At 38.6% G+C, this 15,478-nt stretch overlaps 2 protein-coding genes across 2 annotated transcripts in view; one reads left to right on the top strand and one right to left on the bottom strand.

Annotated features, from left to right (window-relative positions):
• LOC108679212 (formin-like protein) overlaps positions 1 to 10,634 on the top strand; it is a gene marked incomplete at its 5' end in the record, with an annotated part of 40,189 nt that extends 29,555 nt beyond the window's left edge. The window contains 9 exon segments of the mRNA XM_047885577.1: positions 234 to 483; positions 1,187 to 1,381; positions 2,862 to 3,025; positions 4,019 to 4,149; positions 4,325 to 4,489; positions 6,029 to 6,162; positions 6,466 to 6,473; positions 7,043 to 7,150; positions 8,482 to 10,634. Coding sequence (XP_047741533.1) covers positions 234 to 483; positions 1,187 to 1,381; positions 2,862 to 3,025; positions 4,019 to 4,149; positions 4,325 to 4,489; positions 6,029 to 6,162; positions 6,466 to 6,473; positions 7,043 to 7,150; positions 8,482 to 8,694 — 1,368 coding nt within the window.
• A 2,397-nt stretch (positions 10,635 to 13,031) lies between these two features.
• LOC108679216 (golgin subfamily A member 6-like protein 7) overlaps positions 13,032 to 15,478 on the bottom strand; it is a 7,829-nt gene continuing 5,382 nt past the window's right edge. Inside the window, exon 7 of the mRNA XM_018167815.2 lies at positions 13,032 to 15,162. Within this exon, the coding sequence (XP_018023304.1) occupies positions 14,246 to 15,162 (917 nt within the window). The 3' untranslated portion in view covers positions 13,032 to 14,245. The remainder of the gene's footprint in view (positions 15,163 to 15,478) is intronic.

The following is a 15,478-nucleotide window of genomic DNA, read 5'->3' as shown; positions in this document are numbered from 1 at the left end:
CCATTAGCCTCCTGTTGCTCCGGGTTAATTTTTATCAGTTTCTGGTGTAAAAATCTTGAGTTTTTTCCGTGTTATCAAATATTTTGTCATTTTTGAGTGAACATGGCTGAAATTCAGCAACATGGCTGAAATTTGAATGGCTGAACTTCAACATGGCTGAAATTTGAATGGCTGAACTTCAATATGGCTGAAATTTTAATGGCTGAACTTGAACATGGCTGAAATTTCTGCAGATAAAAGCATATCGAGAGTACGAGCGTAACAAGTCTCCGCTGCACCTGCTCACTGAAGAAGATCAGTACATGTTCCACCTGAGCAAGATAGACAGGCTGGGCACGAAGCTGAGCCTCATGAGCTTCCTGGCCAACTTCACTGACAGCCTGCACTGCATTACGCCTCAGATACACGCCATCATCACCGCCTCCAGATCTGTTAAGAACAGCTCCAAGCTACGACGCTTGTTGGAAGTCATTCTTGCGTTTGGTGAGTGTTAAGAACAGTCCGCCTAATAAAAATTAGTGTTAAGAACAGCTCCAAGCTACGGCGCTTGTTGGAAGTCATTCTTGCGTTTGGTGAGTGTTAAGAACAGTCCGCCTAATAAAAATAAGTGTTAAGAACAGCTCCAAGCTACGGCGCTTGTTGGAAGTCATTCTTGCGTTTGGTGAGTGCAATCCTCATGTCATAGTTTGAAACATACATTGGCTTTCGTCAGTGTAGCGAACTCAGTCTAAGTGCGCAGTGTGTTAGATATGTCTGATATTTGGTAGATGATTATTAATAGGTTGTCTCACACTCTTTTTTATTATTTTTTGGAAAACATAAATATAAATATCTTTTTTCGGATGTAATATCTTGAGTGTTTTTTTAATAGTATGAAACAGGTTAATAATTTGTTTGGGTAAAATGAAGAGGGAAGTTCAAGAGGTTTAGCGTCATTGCATATAAATCTGAGTCGAGTTAGACCATAATTTTCTTGTCCTGGTACTCAGGAAATTCCGGTACTCGCTTTGCACTGTTTATTTTAGGGCCAAGCAGCCAATAAGATCTTCATTTGGTCACGCAAATATGCTCCGCTATATATTTTTAACTTGAAAATATTTTAACTTGAAAATATTTTAACTTTTCAATATTTTAAACTTTTTAACCATTTAGAATTTAAATTAACTAATGAGCATTATCTGAGCAGGCAACTACATGAACAGCAGCAAACGTGGTCCGGCCTACGGCTTCAAGCTGTCAAGTTTAGACAGTTTATGCGACACTAAGTCCGCCAAGAAGAAGATCTCGTTGCTGCACTACATACAAGACACCGTGCGCACCAAGTTCCCGGACCTGAACAACTTCGAGGCTGAACTCAGGGGCATCGAAATTGCTGCACAGGGTGAGCATCCCATCACTTCCCGCCTTTATAAACTAGCTGTATTTATAAATTGCTGCACAGGGTGAGCATCTCATCACTTCCAGCCTTTATAAACTAGCTGTATTTATAAATTGCTGCACAGGGTGAGCATCTCATCACTTCCTGCCTTTATAAACTAGCTGTATTTATAAATTGCTGCACAGGGTGAGCATCTCATCACTTCCTGCCTTTATAAACTAGCTGTATTTATAAATTGCTGCACAGGGTGAGCATACCATCACTTCCAGCCTTTATAAACTAGCTGTATTTATAAATTGCTGCAAAGGGTGAGCATACCATCACTTCCAGCCTTTATAAACTAGCTGTATTTATAAACTGCTGCACAGGGTGAGCATCTCATCACTTCCCGCCTGTTATAAACTAGCTGTATTTATAAATTGCTGCACAGGGTGAGCATCTCATCACTTTCCACCTTTATAAACTAGCAGGATGGCCCTACGTTGCTCGGGATCAATATTTCCTGTTGATAAGAGTACCGCTATCTCGAATCTTATGCATAATATTAAAGTTAATCTGTGCTAACGAAAGAAAGAACCTTGGAAACCCATATGTTACATTTGACTCTGGCAAAATAGAAGAAAAAATTTGCCTACTTTTAAAATTAAATTTTGATGTAGGTACCAATTTTATAACCATTTCAATTTTTGATTCAATTCTTTCCTCGAGTACTAAAAATTATTGCAATCCCTCATTTAGATTTCAGATACTTTCACGGATACGCACCTCTGCAGCTTGCATGTATTTTCGGTGCCAGGCTTCGAACAAACGCACAAAATTGCACAAACATGTATTATTTCACTTACTTGGATTCCAAACAATCTGGTAAAGCTTCAATTCTGCGCGCAGATGTCCGTGTCTGAACAACTTCTTGTGATCAAAATAAATGTTCCCTTCTGAAGGGGGCATCATTTATCAATTACATTCAGCAATGGTATATGCAAATTGCATGCGGCGGATTGCATTTGCCACCTGCATTAGCAGTTTGTAAACATCGTGAAGACTTACCTCGAAACTTCTTAATATTTCTAATTAAATTATTTAGTTTATAGTGTTATTCAGGATTATTGTGTCCTGACATGCCGTATGAAAAAATGTATTAATATCTGGCAGTGTCACTTAGGGGCGGGTAGTTAGAATTTATTATAAAGTTCAAACGGTTGAGTTAATAAAATTCACCTACAGCTGCTATATCCAACTAAGTGTAGAGTCGCCTCTGTCACCTCGTAACCCTGAGTGTGACAATACAGTGTTGTGTGGCAACCCTGAGTGTGACAATACAGTGTTGTGTAGTAACCCTGAGTGTTACAATACAGTGTTGTGTAACCCTGAGTGTGACAATACAGTGTTGTGTGGTAACCCTGAGTGTGACAATACAGTGTTGTGTGGCAACCCTGAGTGTTACAATACAGTGTTGTGTAATAACCATGTATCGATGTGACAGTGTCGCTGGAGAACATCGTGACGGACCTGACAGAGCTGGACAAGGGGATGGAGTCTGCCAAGAAGGAGGCGGAGCGCCTGAAGGGACATCGCAGCCAGGAGGCGCAGCTCGCCACCTCCATCCTTGGCGACTTTCTCGCCAACTCCCTCGACAAACTTCAGAAAGTTTGTACTTTTTGGGGTTTAGAGCTTATGTCAAACTGTAGCAAGGAGTAACAGAAGGTTAAAATGTTGCTGAAATGTTTGCTTATCATTTCGCTTACTTGCTTCAGATTGATTCTCTCAATGCAACGCAATAAACTGGACTTTTATTTCCATGATCTTCAATGACAAGTTCAGAAATATAACAATAGATCAATTTCAGCGCCGCTGTAAATTATTTCTAGTTACACTAATATTACACAACATGAATTAATATGGTTTAATTTATTTGTAAAGAAATCGTTTCATTATAACATTGCCTTCACAACAATGGTTTTACTAGAAGCAAAGCCATTCTATTTGAAACATTTTTCTATTTGAAACATGCACAATGCTCTTTTTTGCTGCAATAATGATGGTCTTTATTGAAGATTACCTTGATTGAAGGTATACTTCATCAAAGACTACCTTGACAGACATCTAAAGTTTCATGGTACTTCGTTGCTTCATATGCAAACTACTTACACACTAATATAACACATGCATTTCTCGAGTAATCGTATGAAAATGTCTTTAACACGCACGTCATTAACGTGCCAATATTATAATTCTCATGTGGCCCAGTGGTTACCGTTCAGGCCTATACTTTCAAAAAAAGTTAAGAGATCGTAAGTTCATCAGCCAATCATTGACGGCCTTTCAAGCAAAATCTACCAATCATAGACAAGAAAATAGAGCGTAAGTACTTACGTTCACTTAGCGAGTTTTAAAAGTATGGTCCCAGTGTACTAGCATTGGCGCAGGGAGGCGCGGGTTCGATCCCAGTTCTGTGCGACAGTTTCTGGTCAGAATCGGCGAGGAGGCCGGGCGGTTAAGCACAACAGAATTGTAGCAGTGAGTTGCGAGTTCAAACCCGCAACAAGCTGTGAATGTTCTGCGATGTTAAGAATCTGTGACAGGCCTACGGCCTAATAAACGCTGAAATCGTTATTTATTTTGTATTTCTTATGTCGGCAGCTGAAGACGGAGCTGAAGATGGGCCAGGACGCGTTCGCTGAGGCACTCGAGTATTTTGGGGAGTCGACGCGCAGCCTCGCGCCCAACACATTCTTCTCCATCTTCGTGCGCTTCTGCAAGGCTCTTACAGGGTGAGCTGCAAGGCTTACAGGGTGAGCTGCAAGGCTTACAGGGTGAGCTGCAAGACTCCCGACGTTCACTGAGCTACGATAGATATCATGAGTGTTGACTAAGATTGGAATGTCAAGAGAAACAAATTCATCAAGTATTTATTACCTTCTTTATAATTGTTACGATGTCCCCCAGACGGCTGACACGGACAACGCTCAGCGTCGCAAGATCGAGGCAGCGCAGCGTGCAGCAGCAGCTGCTGCACAGCAGCGTGATGCTGCCGCTGCCGCTGCTGCCGCAGCTGCTGCAGACGCTGTTAACGCCAACGTCAACTCCGAGGGCAACGCACGCCATCATCAGGTCACACTTATATCATTTCTATTATTCGTTATTTTACTTAAGGTACCGTAAGGTCTTTTCAGAGGTTTATTTTTGGTAATGATTTTTTGTATTATAAGCTGTATTTAATATTCTCGATTATTATTGACAATCGTTGTCATTGAACCTGCTTTTCTGCTCATTTTCTAATGTCCCAGGGCATTCATGATCTGGTCTAATAATTCAAAAAAATAAGAAACCCTCCTCTTTTACTGTACAAAATCGTTTTATTCGCGCGGTACTTGCTGAGTTCTGGATGCGAGTAAAATGCAATGAGTGAAATTCATAATATAAAAATTATTGTTCGTAAAATCCATATAGGGGAGTTATATTTCCATTTGAATTCCTCACTAACCTCAAATGCGGCCCTAAGTCCCTGTCGTGATTTTCGATCCTAGAAGCTAAAATCCGCTTATTTTTACACGAGTCCCTTTTATCTTCGTGCTTTAATTAGAATGTTATACCTAACTAACCTGTAGCTGGGCTGGTGATAAATAGTTTCGATATTTCTTCCTGTTATATAATAGTTGTATAGTATGTCTCCGAGCCTCACGAAATTTAGGAATTATACGTCATTGTTTGTCGCTGGTCAAAGGTGAGTCTTTTTTCTCTTTAAATTTTATTTTCGGTTGTTTAAACTGATCCCTCTAACCGCAAATGTATTTCTGTTCTTGTTCGTTTTCACTTTTTATTCGTGTTGCCAAGCTAATATGTACAAGCCTGACGTTCTCATGGCCCCATGCAGACGCTCGCGTCTGGATTGCGATTGTCCAGGCCGCAGTTAACTCGTCGCTGGTCGTTGCAATTTTCAGTCACCTCCTGCTTAGTCATCATATATAGAGTCTCGTTCATCCACGGCCTTTAATTGTTCCATTTAATTAATGTTTCTGTTAATGTACCTATTAAACTTGTACTGGGACGTTCTCGCACTTTCATCTAGGTTAGTGTCTCTTGGCTACTTACAGAACTCAGCCCAAAATAGCATTCTCGATCTCATTCATCATTCCTGTGATTTTTTGCTCATGCAGAAATATATGTGTATGTATATATATATCAAAACTTTTTTTCTGAGTATTTTTTACAAGAAATGTAAACTTCACGCGCTCTTCGTTGATTAAGTCGCCTCATTTAAGCCATACAATACATGGTGATTTTTCAAATTTTTCAAATCAATCGCTTGCTGAAACCATTGTAAAATGTACATTCGTTCCCTGCGCACCTAAATTGCTTCCGTTATTCAAAATGCTTCCGGCACTCATTTCCATACCTGCATTGTTTTAATAAACTTTTAACTCGTTTAAAATTTGGTATATTTTGGTTTAGCCTTAGTCAGCACTGCCTGTTAGCCTCACATCTTTCAAGTGTGTTGTAAATTAATCACAGATTTTTTGTTTGACTTTCATTTTGATTGCATTACTTCACATTAATTTATTTGCTTCTTAAATTTTGCCCTGACATCCCCTTTCGTTTAAAAGATTTTAATTTCCTTACAAATCCTCTGCTTTTTTCCTCTTCTCACAGCCCTCGTTCCCGCAATCTCAATTTTTCAATTGGGCCAGAAGCGTTGCCGGTGTTCCAATTTAAAGCCACGCAAGAGAAACTTCAGAGGAAATGTACTCATCCACAGAGAACATATTTTGCTTCAAAAGAATCCTGTTCCTAAATGTTAAACTTCCTAACGTCAGAAAAAGTCCTAATAAGTGTAAAGTATAATTTGTGTATCATCGTACAATTAAAGTCGTCGCCAGCGAACTGAGGAATGATTTACTGCGTGGTGAAGAGGAACATTCACGTGGCCGTATTTGAAGCCAATTATTGAAAACTAAAACTCAGCAAATGTTTTAAAATGTTTACAATAATTGACTGTGAGAAATTAAAATGTTTCAGTGTGACTCAGAGTGGAATTTGGAAGGAATTAGCATCATGACCTTTTGTTGTATACTTAGAAACTACAACAGCTGGTTTTGTTATACACTTTAACGCTGCTAGAGACTTCATCATTTTCTTGCAAAATGAGTTGTTACAATGACAGTCTATTATCTTACCGCATCTCGAATCCCTCGTCGAATTTTACCCAAAATTAAAACATTTATTTTTAAATTATAGACTTCTTCAAAATTAAAATAGGTAAAATTTCCTCGGCCTTCAAAAGGAGACTAACAAGCTATTGATGTGTTAACATGCGGAGAAATAACATTGTTTTTCTGTCCAGAGCTGAACCATGCCTGTTGCGACCTGACGCACAATCCTTAATTTGTTTACCATCTTAACTTGTATACCTTACATTCTACTGAGTTAGAGAATGTGAAAATGAAGACATGTGGAAGAAAAGACATGAATTGATGATAGAAACATTCGTTTCACGTGGAAATGTGTTGTATATCGCATTGAGAATATCCTAAATAATCTCCGTGATCCTCGTCAATGGAAGAAGTCGTCGTCCAAATTTAACCTCGACCAGACGAGCACAACTTGTTCCTTTGTTACTGAAGAACGTTTGCCGCGACGGAAAATCCTACGCAGCAATAAATGAAGCCCAATCGTCCGGCGCTTGGATGTTCGTCAGGAAAACACAATTGTATTTTTTTTTTTCAAGATACTCCGGTCGATCTACAATTAACTTCAATAGCGTCGATTAAAACGGTAACTGCCCCGATGAAGAATCTTCTTTCCACGTCCCCAAGCTGACGAGGAAAGAGCTGAGCGTAGAGCCTGATATCTTATGCATCCCAGTAATGAGCTTCTTGCGTGGCTCAAATTTAACAGAATGTGCCCCAAAAAATACTTGTGTTATCCATGCATTCCTTACTCTTCTTCTTAGTTTCCAATTATTCTCCATTTCATTATACCCTTCCTTTTGAGGCCTTTGAAGTTTTTTTTACTCACTTGCTTCCCGCTTCTTCCTCATTTTTTCACAGTTTTACGCCAGAAAAATATTATTTTCATGAGCTTTCATGAGCCGTTGAATTGTTTCATGTTCAACTCTGTTGATGATGAACATTACCGTGGTGCATGGTCCCTCCTCTGCAACCGTCTGCTACTTCCACTGTATTTCGCATGCGTTACTCACATTTATCTTACAATATATTATATTTTTAACCAAACGCTATTGTAAAAATGCAAATGATTTTGTAACATAAGAATTATAATTAAAAATTGTCTTTATAGTGTATGTAACGTGTAATTCTCTTCAGCATGTATATTTTTATATAATCATCGGTACTCAATCACCATTTCCCCATACGGTACACTCTTCTTCCCTCATCATACGACAGATTCTAGTCGCGCTCAATCAAAGTTTCGCTCCATCACCTTAAATTTATGTAACTTTAGTAATTCAATTTTCAAAACTATTGTTGAAGCTTGATATTCGCCTGTTAATTATACATGATCATATGACTGCAGCACTGGCATGAAGCAGTCAGCATTGTTTGTTCTCTATTATTGTTATATTTGCTTTGCTTGGCTTGCCTGCGCATGTCTTTCTACTGTTCGTGCTTATAATTATTGGATTTAATAGTGTAAATAAAGCTCTCTGTGTGTTCGGTAAGTTTGTAAAACATGAAACTGACCCGTAATAGATGCTAGTTTAATACTCAATTGATGATCACTGAGATTTAATGCCCAGTGAGTGTGTCTTTAATTCCAAAAAATTTAAATATGCTGATGAATACTTGCTAATTACCATAAAAGGTCAAATTTTTATTCATGAGAATGCACATAATTTATCTGCAGTTAAACGTGCTCACCAACCAAATTTTTTTATCTGCCTTAGCACTAGCAAAATATGCTGACGTATATTTACTCATTTGAACATTTTTACATTTTATCCGTTTAGAACAAAAGAAACTTCGGTGCTGCTCTCTGCTATATTAACTATCATTGTTATTGGTGTAGGCGGCGGTGATACATTTCATCCGTTTAGAATATAAGAAATTTTTCTGCTATATTAACGATCATTGTTATTGGTGCAGGCGGCGGTGATCGGAGAGCTAAGGGCGCGAGGCGTGGTGGCGGACCGCCGTCTTCTGTCGCAGGAGGACGTCTACCACGGCGCCCTCGAGGACATCCTCATCGGCCTCCGCAACGAGCCCTACAGGCGCGCCGACGCCCTCCGCCGCAGCCACAGGAAGAGGGACGTCGCCGTCAGGCTCTCGCGCACCAGTGACGATAACCTCGACTTCTAAATTATCTTCTTCCACTTGTAGAATTTGTGACAAATTTGAGCGACTTCCAAATGCATTTGAGCATTAAGTGCCCGATTACTATTACGAATTTCCACTAACTTTAATAGTGAAAATTTTTAAAATCTGGACGAGCAATTTAAAATTAATGTTATGATTACGAATTTTATAGCGGTTAAAATCTAAGAATCTCATTGATGCCTCGACAAGCATAGGCCTATGAAACGGAAAGAAATGTTCAAATTTCAGCAATGACAGCCTATACATGCTGAAGATTTTGGTCGGGATCCAATGTTAAATTGTCTTTAGCGCCTTCACAGACCCGCGATATCTTAGGCGGATACTCCGCCTGGAATTTCCTGTAATTTTGTCCCCGTTTTGGGATTGGGAGGCGCTGGGAATTGTGTAGATGGCCGGGTTTAATTTAACCTGTTACAGATTCTTCGAGTGATGTTGCTTCTGGCTGGATCCAGAGACGCAGCACGAGCAAATTTTGTTGAGACGTGTTCTTCGAACTGTAATTTGTAATTTACATTTTTTTCTGTGCTTCTAGGCTATTCGGATTTATGGAGTTGAAAAATCACAAGAACGTTAGCGATTTTATTATGAGTTTGGTGATTAACTTTAGTGTCGAGTCTCGTGGCGAGTTCAGGACGACTAAAAGTATATATAGACTACGCTCAATTTTTTCTGAAATGTGTCGTGTTTACGTAATGCCGAGTCTTCACATAAAAAACATGAAATTTAGCATGGAATTTTCCATTGTCAAATAAGGCAAACCTTGTTATTTTGTGGTCATTGCTGTTTAAGGAGCGCTCTTGAAAAGGTTTTGATAAATCAGCTCCTGTTATTCTGTAAGCTTATATGTTCAATGCTAGCACCAATTGCGTATCTTTTACCTATGCTAACCTATTGTGTGGTTTAAATGCCATTACATCATTCGCCGGCACTGGCTTGAAGAGGATGAGGTTCAAAAGGGATTCTGAAACTTGTAGAATATTTCAGGATTTTTGGTAAAATTGATTAGGTATATTGATGCTTTGACATCGTACAAATATCAATGCCGTGGCCTTCCTTCATGCCTTTTTACTGCACGCTACGTTTTTCTATTGCAGTCATGTACAATGAACCCAATCGTCGATAGATAAGCTCTGCAATAAAGGGTTGCTTTATATTGTCTGCAGCATTATACGCCTATTGCAATCCTCTAAGTGCCCTAGCTGCGGTTATATCAAGTTTTAATGCCAAACATGACTTAAGAAAGCTTAAATACAATTTTTAATCCCAAGTTCTTCTTATCTTCTCACATAAGTAGATTGCTTGACAATGCACTGCACAAGCCCTAGGGTTGCTCACCGACTTCCAGTTCACTCTGAAGCTCAACTTTCCATCTCTGCTTGTTCAAATGAACAAGTTTGTATTCGTACAACACTCTTATTAATTTGGTACATTAAGTTTCTCTGCCTAGCAGCTTAGGTATAGTGGTATATTATATAGCTTCCTAACACGGAGGTGCACATTTGTCAGTATTTTCAATTCTAACGCACCCATTTCGTTTTAAAAGTGAAGAAGCCTCAGTAGTTATGAATTTATTGATTTCTAGATAAGTTTTCCGATACTCTAACATATCAGTTGAACGACTGTCTGCTAAACGTTTTTCGAAGTGCAAGAAATATTGTTTTCGTTCTCTTGAGCGGATTCTGTCTCCGTCTTTTTGCCCTTATTTTGTAGTTCGTCGAGATTTTTAAACTATTTATTCCATATTAAATTAGATTTTGTTGGGAGATATACACAAAATCCTGTTCCGTATTTTTAATTAAATCTCACCCAAATGTGTTGAATTTGGATGTTTACTTTTGTTTTTCGTCAATCCTAAGTTATAGTAAAGATGAATTGTTTATTAAAATTTTTAATTTGTGGATGAATACATTTCCTTCTAAATTATTTTCCCACCAAATTACAAATATTTAATTTTTAGTTTATAGCTTTTTCTTCCTTGTTTTGGCTCTAATTTACCTACGTAGTTCAGAAATACGTATTATTTAACCGTGCTGAACGCGATTGGTATTTTCTATCTTACTCATTTGAATGTAATTAAATTTTATTTGGTGTTCGTTCACTCTCATTATTCATAGGTAGATTTGCAAAAGCTCCTATTTTATTTTAAGCCTTTATTGAGTCGTATATTTGATCAGAAGTTTGTGACTGTTCAGAGACAGAATGAGGGGTTATCTCGTTCTCCTATATTTTAGGTATGTTTCTTGTAATCGATGTAGAAGTGAAATGCCTCCTAATAATCCATCTCCTTTAAGCTCCATCTTCTCATGTTTTAGCCTCTTCTCTCTCAACGTCGTATTCAAGAATATATGAATACAAGAATATGATAAAAATGGCACTGTAATTCAGTAAAGAACTGCTGTCCTATTTTCCCTGCACCTTACAATAATTAAGATTGTCTGGTAGCTCAAAATGTAATTACTTGCGTGTAACTATTTTCTTTAAAGTGTCTTTATTTTTTATTTGTCATGTTACATGTTAATTATGGATTCCATAATTTTTTTTCTACGGCTTGTCGAATAGTTAGTGGATTACGATACAGAGATCTGAGGCCTTACTAGTCTAGAGAATGATAGTGTCATTACCTTAACGTTGCCAGATTATGGTATCTCGCTTGTTCGCATTCTTCTCGAGCTGTGACTGCTGTAAATTTATACCTACAGATGTTTCTAGATTTTAAACCTCGGCTCCTAATTGACCTTCGTACAATATTTGCTTCAATCAAAACCATTTGGATTCTATTCGTTGATAGTTTATGTAATTACAAGTACCTTTACGTGCGCATAAGTCCCTTGATCTTCTAAATTTCTAATTATTTGTCTCGCTGAAATAACTCAAATAAGTTAGACGGTTCATGGCCGCTATTGAACGATGTCGGCCGATCGTACAGAGAACCAATTCGTGGTACTCCTTGGAAGACATGACGGTTTTGATTATACATCCGCGCGGGTAAGTCATTTAAAAAATTTCACCCAGGCTTCAACTCCATGTGCCTTCTGAAAATCCCGCCACAACTTGTAACCAATTGTAAGTGTGCGACTGTGCTTAAAAAATCGCGAGTTGCTGTAAAATTTGTAAATAATTGTAAATGAACTATATTAGTATGATTAAAATTATTGTTTCGATTATTAATATTTCATTTTACTATTTCGTAGCAGTGATAGCACAAATTTTCTGCGTAATATTAGGGTTAACCACATGTTGTACAGGATACTGGAAGATAATAGAGTCAATGCACAATATTCGCTACTTGTATCCTTTTATTCCATTAATAATTAAAACTGAGTTACGTTTGTCATCTCGCATCGTTAGCGGCGTACAAAATTTTTAAAACGCCTTTCCCATTATCAATATTTTACCGGAATTCCTGCTTTGCTGTAATTATCTCGAGAAAAATTAAATTTTCAACTTTTTTGTTTCCAGCACCCTGTCAACAATATTTTTTTATCGCTTGTGCAATGCCTCAAATTACTTCGAATTAATGAATTGCCAAAGATGAGTTACGATCTTTTGTATCCTACGCTCTTTTCGTTTTCCGACTTGTGACGGAGAACGGAACAGATTATTATCTTCATTACCATTTTCATCTAATGTCGGGTAACCAAAAGCCACAGCTGAACAAATTGTCGTTAAGTCAAATTTGATTGCAAGTAGGGCACCGGCCCGCTATTCTAGGTGATCAACGATTTTTAATTAGAGCCATTGTTTGTTTGATAGCCCACTCCATTATCTCTGATACCTGCTACTGCATACAATAATCTGGAGATTTTATGATTTGATTATTCGTCCAAACAAAATAAGGTGAGGATCCTACACTGGTTTCAAAATATGCAGAAACTTCCTGCCCACTCCATTCTGCAACTGATGACGCTAGTTAATGATAAATCTTTCCTCACCAATAGCTTCAACTTTTAATCGAACCACTACCAGTTGACTCATTAGTAACGAGTAATGTCATTCCTATTCAACATTTCGGATGCATCTTGCTAACAGCCATTTTCAGTGCTTCAGTGCACAAAGCAAGCTCGTGCATGTATCTCACGAATAGCTCTTTTTTAGATTTCGCGAACGTAGCTCGATGTATTACATTTCTGGGCAATTCCATTGTCCCGACTGTGGGACGAGTTGCCAAATTGCTCATATCGATTAACTATCGAGATCCACATTCAAGAGACTAGAGCAATGTATCATCGATATCTCAACAAGCATATCAAATAAAAATACGACATCTGAAGACTACCTTCAATCTCCCTTTAATCTCCGAGTCTGAAGAAAATCAAATCTCAAGAGCTTCAAATCCATTTATTACATCAAAATACATCAACTGGTGATTTCACCGGCAACTTCCGCACCGGCAATCGAACAATATGAAATTAAAACTTCTGCAGCGATTCGCACTCGTAAAATTGACTATAGCCAAGAAAACGATTACGCTTAGAGCAATAATAGAAATTGAACGGAAACGAAACTTACGATGTACTGCAATGCTTAGTTTTTCCAAGAGATGAAATGATGTGTGAAAGGAGCTGCATGAACATAGCAGGCCATTATAACACTAACACTCGCACGATGTCTGTTAAGACCAAAGTATTAAGTAAGAGTCAATGCACACTAGCTTTCAAGAAATAAATTTTTCATACTCCATTGCATCAAAGACATCGATATGATAAAATTCTTCGGTAATAAATTTACCTAATATGGTTGAAAATATCTTTAATAAAAATGAAATGAACATCTCGGCAAGAAATGAACTTGACAATTCAGCCTCACTTCAGAGCTATCTTGTCACAGGGTGATGGCAAGTTCAAAATAAATTTCCATATTAAAGCAAAGACAAACACTATTGTTGCAACCGTAAATCGATTAACGATTCTTACATAAAGAAAAATTGAACAGAGCACTTGAAGATCTTTTTCATATCTATTCGTGTTGATCTGAGTGTACAGGAAATGCACAATTACTGGCGTCATCTTAATGTGAACTTGAAAAATGAATCCGTTAACTGGAAAAAAAAGATGAAAAAATCAGCGTCTCTATTTTTAACGAGAGCAGACGCTAACACCTTACATATTAATGTGTATAATCTACATCTACGCTGAAAAAGTACCCTCCGAAGACAGAGAAAAACAGAAAGAAATCACTCATTAGTAATTATTTTACTCTATTGCTGAAGCCAAAAAATACCGCCGCTATTGAAAACCCATTGGGACCGAGCAGTAATTTTTTTGCCGGTGAAAAATGCTATCGGTGGTTACCTACACCTTCGTGTAAAAATCAAAAATAGATAGCCAAAATGAATTTCACATGAATGAATTCAAAATTTCAGAGCAATCAATAGCAGAGAAAATCCATCGGGGTATTGATGAACGGAAAATTTCAAGCAATACGTACCGACGTAGATACAAAATAAAAATTCCTGTGGTCATCTGAAGGGCGCAAAAAGTTTTTGATAAATATTGTCCAGTCATCCGCCCTCGTTCAGTTATGGTATCAACTTCTACTCTGTTTTACGACCGTCTTTCTTCGTCAACCCACGAAGCTTCACGTTTTCCGAAAGTAGCTTTTGATAGTTGAGAACAATGGCCTGCATGTCATTGAACAATTTCTCCTGTTCAGGCAAAGCTTTCGACTGTGACTGCAAGAAGAGCCGCATCTCAAGCGCGGTCTGGGCTTCAACGACAAAATATCCCGATTTGGATTCGTTATGTTGGCAGAGATCACCAGTGATACTCTCCACGTTCGGTTGTTGACCATCGACATTTTTACCGCAAGAACGATCATCATTATATGATGCGTCACTTGATCCTTGGAGCTGTTGCTTCGGTTGAGTAATATCAAGTTTTCGTTCCTTTTGAGCGCCTTTGAGTTGATGCCTCTGTGGAGTAACCTCTATCTGTGCCTGCAGTTGCACATCTTTCAACTGGTGCGTCTGTTGCTTTTGAAGGACATTCTGCTGGTGCCCTTTTTGGGCACCTTCGAGCTGATGCTTCTGTAGAGAGGTTTTCAACTGTTCCTTCAATTGCGAAATCTTAAGCTGGTGTTTCTGCTTAGACACATCAAGCTGTGGTTTCAGGGGATTGACTTTAAGCTGTTGCTCCTGGTGACTGGCCTTGAGCTGCTTTTTCTGCGGAGAGACTTTAAGCTGCTGCTCCTGTTGGGCCTCGACCTGCTCTTCCTGTTGATTAGCCTTACGCTGATGTTTTTGTTCAGTGACCTTAAGCTGCTGCTCCTGTTGATTAACCTTAGGCTGTTCCTCATTTTGGGTGCCTTTGAATTTATGACGCAACAGACTTTCTCTGACCTGCATAAGCTTGACCTGAGTCGCACCTAGCTCCTTCGTACGAGCCTTGCTACTTGCGCTCTTCAACAAGGACGCGGTGTGAGTCAGGACGCCGTCACGAGCCGCTCCCTCTCCTGCAAGCGCAACGTGTCAACCATCATTAATTACAGAGATACATACAACACTAAATGAATATACAATACAGAGATACATTAAACACTAAATGAATAATCCTTGACGTCAATTTTCTTACTTTACAAGTTCATATCAGAACCAACTTCAGCACCGGTATTCGAGCACCTTTATAACATAACATAACATAGTGATGTCGGCTCTGAAGTGTAGGCCTGATGTGGCCTGTCGCCGATTCTTTTCCATTTCGTGCCTTGTTCATAGATCTAAACTCGTGTCATTTGACCGGATCTTTTCATGACTGGCGATAGTTTGAAG

Source organism: Hyalella azteca, unplaced genomic scaffold (assembly GCF_000764305.2).
Source record: "Hyalella azteca isolate HAZT.00-mixed unplaced genomic scaffold, Hazt_2.0.2 contig2464, whole genome shotgun sequence".
In the NCBI taxonomy this organism is placed as follows: Eukaryota; Metazoa; Arthropoda; class Malacostraca; order Amphipoda; family Hyalellidae; genus Hyalella; species Hyalella azteca.
Note: the sequence above shows the minus strand (reverse complement) of the source record. Positions and strands in the feature narration are given on the sequence as shown.